This window comes from Callithrix jacchus, chromosome 4 (genome assembly GCF_049354715.1).
Source record: "Callithrix jacchus isolate 240 chromosome 4, calJac240_pri, whole genome shotgun sequence".
Taxonomy (NCBI): domain Eukaryota; kingdom Metazoa; phylum Chordata; class Mammalia; order Primates; family Cebidae; genus Callithrix; species Callithrix jacchus.
Window position 1 is genome coordinate 151,414,234 of NC_133505.1, and position 12,906 is coordinate 151,427,139.

Genomic DNA, 12,906 nt, shown 5'->3' on the forward strand with positions numbered 1-12,906 from the left:
AGATATACCTGAGACTGGGTAATTTATAAAAGAAAGAGGTTTAATGGACTCCACATGGCTGTGGAGGCCTCACAATCATGGCAGAAGGCAAAGGAGAAGCAAAGGCACATCTTACATGGTGGCAGGCAAGACAGCTTGTGCAGAATAACTCCCCTTTATAAAACCATCAGGTCTCATGAGCTGCCCTCACGATTTGATTACCTCCCACCAAGTCCCTCCCACAACACATGGGAATTATGAGAGCTACAATTCAAGATGAGACTTGGGTGGGACACAGTTGAACCATATCAGGAGGTTAAACTTAGCTTCTCTCAAAATATTAGGTTTATGCAAAAATAATCATGGTTTTTGCCATTAAACCAACCTAAGTAATATACTATTATAGTATATAATAGTATATTATAATATATTTTTAGAGTTTTAATAAATTTTTTTGAAATATATGAAAACTAGTAGAACCCTCACCTCGGAAAAACTCAATGCAGTCATTCTAGTATCACATATAATAATAAGAAAGTCTTAATTGTCCTATAACTAAAACTAACTCTCAATAAATTTTTATTGAAACAAATGCACAATTATATAGTACTAGTGAATGTCTTTCTGATAAGAGTGTTTGCTCAAGTGTTAGAGGAACATTCTACACAGAAAAATCATGGTTCAGACAAGAGTTCCAGGGTCAAGCAGCTAGGTAAGTATCATAAAGGACACAGGTCTTTTGATTTCAAGAGTGTTATTCTTTCTTATTTATCCCATGAAATATACACTGTAGGACCAAAACAAAATAGTACAGATTAGTAATCTAGTTTACATGTAACATCAGCAAATATTTTCTCATACAATTAAAAAGTTTTCTGTATTGCTTTTCAGACCATCATAGTAGTAGAATGATCTGACACAATTTTTACTGAGGAAGTTATATTCCGATGACTTAAGTTCTTATCATCCTGAACGATAGTCTTTTCTATACTAGTGTGTAGTGTCAGTTTGCATGTTACAAATGTCTTCTTCCAGTTTGTGACTTGCCTTTTTATTTTCTCTACAGTACCTCTTTTTATTTCAATAGGTTTTTGGGAAACAAGTGGTGTTTGGTTACATGAATACGTTCTTCAGTGGGGATTTCTGAGACTTTGGTGCACCTATCACCCAAGCAGTGTACACTACCCAATGTGTAGTCTTTTATCCGTCACTGCCCTCCCACCCTTTCCCCTGAGTCCCCATGGGGTTGTACTTTTAAAGGCTCTATAACTTCCTAATTGTTCTATATTCTGATTTTAAAGTTAAAACACTTTCCAGATCAAATTCTAGTTTGAAATCGTGCTTTAACTTCCTTGGTTTGGCAATTTCAAATGCAGAGCTTACAATGACAAGACATGGAAAATTCCCTCCTACTGTAGCTTAACTTACCCCTACACAAGAACGTGGCTGATGTCAGTGTCAGATAGGTGCTTCACCTGTAGAGGTTCATTTCCTTTAGTATTTTTTTTATAGTAACCTTCATGGCACATAAAGCATCCCTTTTCTGAACCTGACAAGCAGGGTCCAGGGTATGAGACTTATTCAGTATCACATCACAGGAAAGACCTGCCCTCATAATTAAATTATAATTTTCTTTTTCACTTCTGTAACTTCGATCCATGAACGAAGGTGCTATTCATATTGCAGCATCTCTTTAGACACTGGTAGGTAGACTCTGGCGGTTTCACTCTGCCACAGTCTAGGTAGGATCACTTAAACCTACTTGAAAGATAAAGCGATACTTCAATTGCCTGGGCAAATCAGGCCAGACATTCATTTTCAAGTGTTATCAACAGATTTTTATGAACATTCCAAAAAACCTTTAAACCATAGTATCACAGTAATAGATAACAATGGGGATACTGGTTTCCTTGGAAAGAGAATAACTTGAGTTATATAATGCCTGTTTAGACACAAAGTTGTCATTTAAGTAAGCAAGCGTTACTAGTTATAAAGTAACTTATGAGAACAAAAAGGCTTTGTCTACGTGTCCCTTAGAAAAGCTTCCCATTGACCAGCCTTCTGCTGCAGAAGGCTTGTTTCTCTTGAGGGCTGATTTGATAGTGTTAGACCATCTGGCACCTCAAAACTTCTGAAACTTTTAGGGCAAAAATAATTGTCTCCAGTACCATTAGCTTTCAAATGTAATGATGGCACCCTTTTTGGAATAGATATCTACCCAGGAAGATAGACATGTTTTACTTGGGGATTTTCTATCTATTGATTTAATCTTGTATGAAAAAAGTAACACATGCTGTGGCAAAATTTTCACACAGTATAAAAGATTTGACATTGAAATGACCCATTCTAGACACTCAGCTCTCCAGTCCCTCCCTCGGAGGTTATTGCCATATTATAGATCTTTACAGAAATAGTATCTATACCTCATAGATTGTACCTGTATATTAACTGCATAACTTTTTCACTCCCCTTGCTTTTGGCATGTACATAAGCATGTGCATGCATACATATTAGAGATTAATTATTTGCACCTAGAAACTATCTCTCTCTCTCTTTTCCATAGTTATACAGCATTTCATTATGTGAATCTGCCATAATTTATTTATCCAGTTACCTTTTCATGGGCATCTAGATAGTTTTCTTGTACATATGTGTGTGCACATTTGCAAATTCCTAGTGATAGAATTTCTGAGTCAAAGGTTATATGCATTTTAATATTTGATCGGCATCGTTAGATTATCCCCTAACCCCAAATTTGGCAGATTCTAATAATCTCTAGGAAATGTAATGGCTCAACGCAAAGGAATGCTTCATTTTGTAATCAGCCTACTGATTTCCATGTAAGCTGAATAATACATTGTCCGTGTTCACTGTCTATGGAGTACTTTATTGGAAACTTTTTGGAAATAAGACATAATGTAGAACTCATTGCTCAGAGCAAACATCTGAAGGAAGAGAGATAAGGGTACAGAAAATAAATATAACTAGAGGGAAAAAATGGATGATTGTGGTACATGACTTTTCAGGGAAAACCATAGTTGTAAGTGTGAGTGGTTCATGTGGTTAAGTATTGACTGGTTATTGGTGATATTTGTGTAGACAGATCATGATTAGGGAGTTGACATAGATTTGGAGTGTGATTTTGCAGAGAATCCTGAATAGGTTCCTAAGTAGGAAGATGACAGGGACATGGTTCAAAGTTGAAGCAGTAACTCCACAATGATTATATGAGCCTGCAAGCATGAGAGAAATCCCACTGCTTAGTATTACACACAAAGTATAGCTGATCGCATGGGGTTAGTTTGAACTTCCTCTGTGTTTACCCAGTGTTAGTTCCTTAAGTATGTATTCAAATTATAGGAACAATGCCCTCCTGGGGAAAGTACCAGCTTTTTACTTGTGACTGAAAACAGTGCTTTCTATTTTGATTTGTTTTGCAATTTTCATTGCTGTTATTAAAATTCATATTTTAATTTTGGCTTTCATTCTCTAAATCTGCATAGCTGCAGAAAATTGGAGAAACCTTTATAAAACCTTTCAAAAACCTTTAAGAGCCTTCTTCTCAGAGCCCTCTGGATTTAGTTGCATTTCCCATTGGCTTGTGCTGTCAGTAGGCATCTGGAATTTCAGGCTTGGCCTCCTGAGATTGTTTCCCTCTTGTCTGATGCTGTGTATTTTTTGGGAAGAATATGGTTTGGAAACATTTACTTGTCTTGGCATTATTTTTAGTCACCTAATAAAGTGCTGTCTGAATTATTAAATATTTAGAAGGTTGCTGAAGGTTGACCCCAACACCTGGTTGGCTAATTCAGAAGCAAATCAGCTGGTATTTCTCTTCTGAACCTCTACCCTACCCACCCATTTCCCTTAAGAAAAAGCTCTTTGTACCTCTTTCAGTGTCTGTTGGAATTTGGCAATATGTTATAGAAAATATATTAAGTATTGAATCTTTTTCTTATGAATTCTAATTTTTATTTCTCCGTGACCACCTGTAAAATTATCAAAATATATAGCATTATATTGAAGAGATGAACATTAAAAATAATTCTTTGTGTACAAAGCATAGTGCCTGAACTTCCTGGGATAAAAGGAGATTTCTCCCTTTCATCAGGGGACTCAGGCCTCCATCCTTAGATTGAACTTTTTGCCCTTTAGGGCTGTATATTACCTTAAATAGCTACCAGCTGACAGACTTTGCTGCTGGCTGACGTTAACTTGAAAGCTGAAATGTATGGAGTGGTCCCTCCCTCATGGAACTTCAGTGGTAGAAGACAATGAATTGAAATCTCAGATCACAATTAGGGTCTTATAGCTATTTTATTTTTGAATTATAAACCCCAAGTTAGAAGGGTTATGAAAAGGAGAATTGTGTTTATTTCTTTCACGAGAAATAAGCTGGATCTTTCTTTGAGTCAGAATGGGCTTACGACAAATAAACTTCTCTACCCATGCCAGAAGCTCCTCATTTTAGTAATGAATATGCCATGATGTAGCGATTTATGTGTAATCACCTATTGACCTCCCATATGCTTCACTTTAGAGGCTCCTAAGAAGCTTTTCTTCATTTCTTTTCTTTTATTCTTTGTATTGGCCAATATAAAGGAAAACCTGTTAAATTTTAAACAGAAAACATACTTAATCTTTACAGTTTAAAAAATTGTGTTTAGTGGGAAGGGTGCCTTAAGATACACTGTAGGAGTAAGACATAAAGTTCTTAGTTGACTGAACCATAAAGAATCTTTTATAGCCTTATTAAAATTACTAAATAGGTCATCCTTTAACAAATTATATAAAATATAATTTTTCAGTACAAAAAGTTTGTAAATTTTCCTACACTTTGAACGTTCTTGGCAAAACCATCCATAAAGCTCTCGTCATTTTGACACTGGAATGTGGTTTTTATTGAGCGATTTAGATTTAGATTTTACTGAGTCCATTGTTGAGTTATCTGGTGCTTCTCTGTGGTTCTGGAACCTTTTTGCTTTCTTATGACAGTCTATGTCTATGTTTGAAACGTGGTTTATTTAGCTCGAGATTCCTGGGTTATTCAGTGTTGACCTGTTACAGGGACTGGTAGTGTCAAGATTATTCCACCTACTGAGGATTAGTGAATAATCGATTTCTACATGGGCTTAAACTGGGAAAATGTCAACTACTTCAAATGTCATCATCTAATTTATTAAGTCTCTGTGGTGATATGTTGCTTTCACTGGAGGCATTTTTTTTTGTTTTAATGATTACAGGATTATAGGCGATAATGTATTAAAGAGGTAGTTGGTAAAAAAGTATGGAGGAAATGTAGGTATAGTACCAAGATACTTTGTGTACTGACTTTAAACTAAGAAAGTACTCTTTTTTTATTTTTATTTTTTTAAGACAAGGTCTCACTCTGGTTGCCCTGGCTGGAGTGCAGTGGTGTGATCTCGATTCACTGCAGCCCCGACCTTCATGGCTCAGTGATTCTCCCACCTCAGCCTCCAGATGAAAGTAGCTGGGATTACTCTCGCAGGCCATGACATCTGAGTAATGGAAAGTACACTTTTAATAGATAGCAAACACAAATTCATGATGAAATGTGCTCACTTTTATAAAAGCAACTCACATTTACAAGTCTTACTTTTAATGTATCACTCAGTTAACAAAGACTGCAATACTTTTGAGTAATATATTAAATATTTAGCTCTTCGAATTTCACAGAATGTCTTTGGATCTTTACATGAATAATTTGTTTGCCTTTAACACTTAAAAAACAACATTTTTTGTTGTTGTGTTTTAGTGAGAGTATAGTTACCCTATAGTTAAAATTAGTTAAGAATTTTAAAAAATTATTTTGAATGATTCCATATTCTTTTGATGATCCATTTTTGAATATGGATCCACAGAGTTTTGTACTCTTTCTTCTAAAGAGGCTACCATCATAGCTAGATTTGTCATATCTTCATTTTCGTTGCCTCGGAACTCCCTGTAAGGGAGTTTTCGTTGTCTTTTCTACCCTTGCAGAGGATGTCACTTCTGAGAAGGTAGCTGAGAGAGGCCACAACTTCTGGATATTCTACTCTCTAATTCCACAGAACATACTCTTTTCCTTTCTTCTGTCTAAGACTCAAGTACTTACCAGGCTGATAAAAGTTCTCTTGCTATTATCTTTTGGGAAGAAGGCCTAATACAAAGGATACCCTTTATTTTCCCTCATCTTTATGCCTTGTGTTTAGCCTTGGGTGTGGATACAAGATATTTGGGGCTCTAATAATACCATGTTGTTCTTGTCTTGGTATAAGAACGCTTTAAACAGAAAGGGTCTACTTTAGAGCAAGACTATGGTATTCCTTGTTGTTTCACGGAGTTTTTGTTTAATTCACTCTTCTGATCTGTGCATGGGGGAATGGAATGGCGTGTATGCACATGTCTCTGATCCCAGCCATCCAGCACCCTGGGTGGTAGCTGGAAGTTTGCCCAGCTTAGAAAGATTGTTCTTTTTCTCTCCATTTATTATTTATTTATTTATTTATTATTATTTTTGTGTGTGGTATGGTGATTGTGCTGCTGGTTTCTTTTGTCTTGTATTTATGTAAAAAGTTTATTTGCTGCTCTTGAAAGATCTCAGCATGTGGCCCTAGAGCCTTTACAGACCAGGTTCCCTGTGGCCACTTTCTCTGTAAGATTTTCACCACAATTCTGATGGTTGGTCTTCATGCTGATGTCAATGCTGTTTTGATCCAAACTGTAGGTTATTTTTACTTGTGAATTTCTGAATAACCATTAGATTAACACATTTGTTTTTGAAATCAAATGTGCGTTGAGGTGAAATGCGTTCTGCTAGAAAGCTCATAAAGCCATTTTGCCCCTGGGGACATGCAGGGTTTTATGAATAAATAATGAAAATATTTTAAAAGCTTGTTAAAATTTGTGTAGATGGGCATATGTAAAACACATGCTATTTCAATACTGATATGAAAATAAGTCAGGAATGAAATGGAAAGAAAAATGGTTTGCAAATTCAAAAAATAATAACCACATTGTGTACTGTTCCCTGATAGGTTTTTAATTTTCTGCTGTTAAATGGAATCTCTTATTACCCTTGATTAAATGAGTGCTAACAATATTGATATTTAAGCAACTCAGCCCTTTATGAGATGCATATTTTGATTTCAGGATTTTCCCCCACTTTGGTCTATGCCCTGATGCCAAAAGTAACTTACTCATATTATAATTTACATTATTCTACTTGTAATAGTGTCACCATTACAAGCACTGCATCTTTATGATGAAATTCTGCATACAACTAGAGAAACATGTTTCACATGAACATTTCCATTATACTTTATTGGTATACTATATAGCTATGTCATGCAAAAGCAAATTCCCATTTTGCCTTGGAATGATATCTGTAATATCACTACAAGGAATTTACAATTTGGATTGGAGTTTTTTTCTTTAAAGCGATGACACTAAAAACTTTGTGGAAGATGCTGTTTGTGTGAGTGCCAGTAGTAATTTAACGTCAGAATTGAAGACACATTCAGAGTAGTTATTACTCACATTTTGAGTCCAGTAGTTTCTCTCGTTTTGTGTCAGAAACAAGTAAATTCCCTCTATGAAAACAGTCTGAATGCCTGTCAGTGGCATCCAAGAGATCAAAACACTTGTCTTTAAAAGTATTTTCTTCATTGGTTTCCTGCTAACACCTTTTTGAAAAATAAAATTAATCAACGCCTATTTCCTCTCGTGATTTGTACTATTTTGTACATTCGCTCCCTTTTCTTTTCATGGGTTGGCTCCCAACTGGAATATGGAACCTGTGATCCATTCAAGATTGAGACAATGTAAGAGATAGAGTACTGACTTTTGGGGCAGGCAGGCCTCCAGGAAGTGGGAGTGAGCTTTCACTTCAAACTGTGTGAGGGGTGGTGAAAAGGGAGGATGCTGATTAAAATAATAAACAACTGTTGGAAAGAGTAGTCGATTACCACACTGCTGTCAGATCAGCCAGGGGAGCTGCCGGAACCCACTGAGGCTGCTCTCCCCTGCCACAAAGCCTGCAGAGGGGACTAGGGGATTTGCTGAGAGAGTTTTTCTCTGGACAGACAGAACACCTTTTAAAATAACTTTAGTTGTGTTGCACTGACAGCATCCCTTAGGCCAGCCTGACCTAGGGAAATGGACTGAAACTAGCTTGGTGGTTACCATAGCAACCCAGGCTGCTGGTGTCTGGGTGAGTGAGAACCGGTGGCTTCTTGTCCCGTGTTTTGGTGTTTCTTCAGCTAAGAGTACACTCCTCCTTCGAACTCTACATAAGTCATGCTCTTTGAAAACTGGCTCTTTACCCAGGATTTTTTTTTTCGTTCTGAAATCAGTCTGAATGGAGGAAGTTGGTAATACTTGGCTTTTTTTTTTCTTCTCTCATGCAAGTTTCCAGGATATAGCTTCTTTTTTTTTTTTTTTTTTTTTTGCTCTGTGTAATTGAGACCAAACTCTAAGCTTGGGGCCCAGGAGAGAACAGTTGTGGCCTGCAGGTCGTTAGTGAGGTGAGCAGAAGGGAATCCTGGGCTTCTCAGAGAAGGAGGAGACCATGCCAGCCTCGTGGAACACAGCTACCAGGAAATACAGAAGCAGGTCTATTCCTTGTGAACTCCGAAGTCCATGAAAAAAAGGACCCACCGTGGGGTGGCTAAAATGTCCCAGCGCAAGCTGCCGCTGCTACTGATGGACCATAGCTCAAGGGCAAGGCTTGTAAAGGATTTTACAAAGGATTTTAAAGTATAGCCAGAAAAGATACGGTGTTTAGAAGTTAAACGCTGTTGTCTGAAGGAAGTTTGCCGGAAAGATGTAGGCTTCAAGGGCTACTGGACAATGATTGGTCTGAACTTCAGCTTACGGGAACTGCTGACAAAATTTGAAAAGGTATGCAGAAAGCAAACTTCATGAATGTGCTTTTTTCCCTTCTTTCTTGTCTTTTCACTATACATTTAGATAGCAGGTATTCTATTGAATCTTTGGTTGTTTAGTATAATTTATAAAGAACATCCAATTTTGCTCTCCTCTTTAAATATGTTTTTCAAGTAAAGGGCTAATTAGCAATTATTTCCTTTGGTCAGGAGGGCTTCTCATAATGCCTGTCACTTTTAGAATTCCACGTCAGAAGAATCTCTTTGTACTCAAGTCAGCTGATAATTTAACTGAAACTTTTTTGGAGAAAAAACAAAACGAAAATAAAATAAAATTAAAACCCAGCAACAAACACTGGGTATTGGTGCCAAAGTCTGACTTCATAGCTGTTCTCTGCATCCCTGAGGTTTATCTGCTGAGCCGCTGCCTGCCGTGCACTGCCCTGTACCCTGCCTGGGGACTCAGCTCTGGGTGGCAGAAGTCGCTTTACAGTGACAGTGGCACATCTGACCTCAGACTTTTTATCTGAGTGTGTCTGTTTTAACATGGAGTGCTTGCATGCACTGTGAAGCTTTAGTGCTTGGATTATTAAATGTGTGTGTAGCTCTTTTTTTCCATAGGAAGGCTCTTGGCACACTCTAGATGGAGTCTAGCCTGCCAAATACTACCTTACATTTATAGTTAAAACAGAAAACCTCCGCAGGCCATGTATGGGCTCCTGCCCTCTTTAGCCTTTGGATGCCAAGCACCGATCTTCTTCCAGTTTCCAGTTTTTAAAGAAAAAGAAAGGCAGAAAGGGGTGAAGTTCTCCCTCATTAGGTATGTAAGTCAATTATTAATATTTAAAAAGATGTGCTCAGTGGCTTTCACCGTGAATGAAATTTGTACTTTCCATGGTTCATGGCGAGTACAAATACTGTAGAAGCAAGATTGGATTGAGTCATTAAAAGAATAATGGGCTTTTTCTTACAAAGCACAATTGCCAGAGGGCAAAGATGCAGCACCTTGCCATCTGAGAAGTTTGGAAGATTTTCCAAAACAATTGCAGTCATTGCTTGCCTTTTGATGATAGGAACATTGTGGCGGGATGAGGCTGGAAAGAGAAGAATTTAGCTCCTCCTTGGTGGGTGCTCCCTCCTGGCCACAGTTGCTTCCCCCAGTCTCTCCCTGAACCTCTACTGTAATGTAAGGGTTAGGCTTGTAACGCAGTGCAGACTTCGACCTCTCGTTTTAATATGTCCTTAAGCATCTAAATTCCTGAGAGTTAAAGACGGTTCTCTCTCCATTTAGAAGGGGCGGGGAAGGGAAGGAATATCTTCCTTATGGCAGCTGGTAACAGCAGGTGACAAGCTTTATGACCATAAAGAGGTCTGTTAGCTTGTTTTGTATAGATTTGTCTGTTTCTTCCTTAAAAGGTACAGAGCATATGTTACATGAATAATTCATTGCTTAGACCCCCTGAGAGGCAGTAATTGTGGGCAATAGCTGGACTTTTGTATTGTAATTGCTGCTATTAGTCTTAAAAGCCTAGGTCAGATACCAGGGGTTAGTAACCTGCCTCCTCCTTCAAGCCATTTTATTGGCAGAGTTAGAAGTTTTGGTCATATTAACATGTTTCCCCTTTTAACTCCCAAACTTTGGTATTTGAATATTTCTTATTCGTATTTTAGCAGTTGAATTGACAGTAAAAGAAGTCTACTGGCTTCTTCCTGTTAAAGGCTTGACTTGGGGATTTTCTTTTTTTTTTGTTGAGACAAAAGGCAAATTCAAAAAAACAGCCCTGATGCAATTCTCAGTCTGAAGTTCTCCATATACGTGTATTTTCGTGTTCGTTTTATAAAAGCCATGTGAAAATTTATCTCTTTGCCGTATTTTACTTATAGGAAGTTGTCATACATGAATTTATTTTTTCCTAACTTAAGTGTGAAAATCCTTTGTGTATTCTTACAAAATCTGTCTCATATATTGAGACTTTGCTTCATTGATTTATTGCTGGGAAAACTGGAATTATGGAAAAGTATCAGTACCTCACACCTCTCAAAACTAACCACCTTCCCCCAGCAAAGCAATAATGCCATTTCTAGGGAAAGACCAAGGCTTGCTGCTACAATGCAAAAGCCACTGGATACCTTCAGAAGCTGAGTTGCAGTCATTCTGCATGCAGAGGTAGAACCCCTTTCCTCTGAATTCTCAGTCCTGTCTCTTCCTCAGTGTTAGTAACTTGTTTCTAGAGAGAATACTAGCCTTCATGATTTACCACGTTTCATATCAGCAGTTGTCATTGTTCAGTCTGAAGTTTAGATGATTTTGCTATATTCCTGAAGCAATTTCAGGCTTTAAGAAACCGAGGGTCCACTGTCGGACTAGTAGACTCAAATCCTAATATGCTCAGTAGTTAAGGCCAAGAGCTGAGCAGTAGGCCTTCCGATAGTGGCTAATCTGGAAAGTATAGACTGGTCATATCATTAAAAGTCCCAGGTGAAAGCAGATCTTCAGCATAATTTTAGGGCAGCAGTTCCTTTGTGAAGGTAAATTGAAAGGGATATGTGAGCTGATATAATTGAATTTTGGCGACATCCAGTGGTTCTGAGATTTTTATTGGATATCCACTCATATATGAGTGTTTGGAAAGTAATTGGGCATCTTGTCTCAGAATGTGTGATGTGGGGTTGTAGTTTCTCAGCACAGGCAGGGTGGGTTAATTCTGACCTTGGGTACTCATTTCTAGTCTTCTAGAACCAGAAAGGGCAAGGCTGGCAGTCTCTTGCAGGCAGGAAGTATTCTGTTCCTACAAGATAACAGTTCATTATGGATTAGGAAGGCCCAATTGGAGGGAACCATGCCGACTCCAGAGTGGTACCTAAAGAGGAAGAACTTTTTTTTTTTTTTTTTTTTTTCCATGATCTCGGCTCAGGGTAACCTTCGCCTCCTGGGTTCAAGAGATTCTCCTGCCTCAGCCTCCAGAGTAGCTGTGATTACAGGCATACAACATCACACCCAGCTAACTATGTATTTTTAGTAGAAACAGCGTTTCTCTATGTTGGTCAGGCTGGTCTTGAACTCCCAATCTTAGGTGATCCACCTGCCTCTGCCTCCCAAAGTGCTGGGATTACAGCCATGAGCCACCACGCGCAGCCAAGAGGAAGAACTTCTTACCAGGGAAGGATGACCCTGTAGCAAGATGTGCCTACCAGCAAGCAGGTCCTAATCATCTAAGGAAGTGATGAGGGATGAGAAGTTGTGACCATGAGCTCTCAAGGGTGACTCTGGGAAGAGTTCATACTCAAAGTTGACTGGTCCACCAACACACCTCTCTGAGATCCAGCCAATAGGTAGTTTTATTGCCGCCCTGACCTTAATGAATTATTTTTCTCCCTGAAAGTACTTCCTAAAGGAGGTATCTCATGACTTTAAGGACTGTTAACATACTGTCATACTTAAGCCATTTGCGTTGTGTACTGTGTTTCTTTTGTTTAATAGTCACAGAGGATAGTGTAATGGCCAATTTTAGCCCAGTGGCATTTTAAGTGACTGTTGCCTTTTATTAATTTATTCAGACTTGTTACTAGATGATTAATGATAATGGTGGTTCTCTAAGGGATTTTTTAACATATGTGTGTCTGCTGTGTGGCTGAGTGCCATTCTCTCAGTACCATCTCTTGATGAATCCTTAGGCAAAGATGCTCCCCATCGTAACAACACAGAGAGAAACCACTCAGTGCTGAATTTCTTTATGGCATTTACCTCCTTTAGCATGACTCTAATTTTTATAATTACTGTTTGAAGCTCTATTGTATTGTTCAGTTTAAAATATCTATTTTTAAAACAAACATGTCCTCAATAAGACATAGTAAACACATTTGAAATCTACTCATTTATTTCCTACTTAGCAAATATTTATGAAGTATGTACCAGGTTCTGGTCTAAGTGTAGAGATGGAGAAGACATCGAGCTTATGGCCAAGTGGGAGCATACAGAGTTAAACAAGGACGTTGTCAGTGACAACTGCATAATTAAGCAAAAGTAGATGAAATCTTATAA

The 12,906-nt window shown here is 38.0% G+C and overlaps 1 protein-coding gene across 15 annotated transcripts in view; it reads left to right on the forward strand.

Annotated features, from left to right (window-relative positions):
• The window catches only part of UTRN (utrophin), a 578,097-nt gene that overhangs the window by 367,616 nt on the left and 197,575 nt on the right, over nt 1-12,906 (forward strand). For 3 of the 15 annotated variants that reach the window (XM_008995207.5, XM_078370250.1, XM_078370251.1), the window contains exon 1: nt 8,478-8,880. The exons of the other annotated variants lie outside the window; for them this stretch is intronic. In XM_008995207.5, coding sequence (XP_008993455.4) covers nt 8,830-8,880 — 51 coding nt within the window. In that variant the 5' untranslated portion in view covers nt 8,478-8,829. Of the gene's footprint in view, nt 1-8,477; nt 8,881-12,906 lie in introns of those variants that run through there. 15 annotated transcript variants of the gene reach the window in all.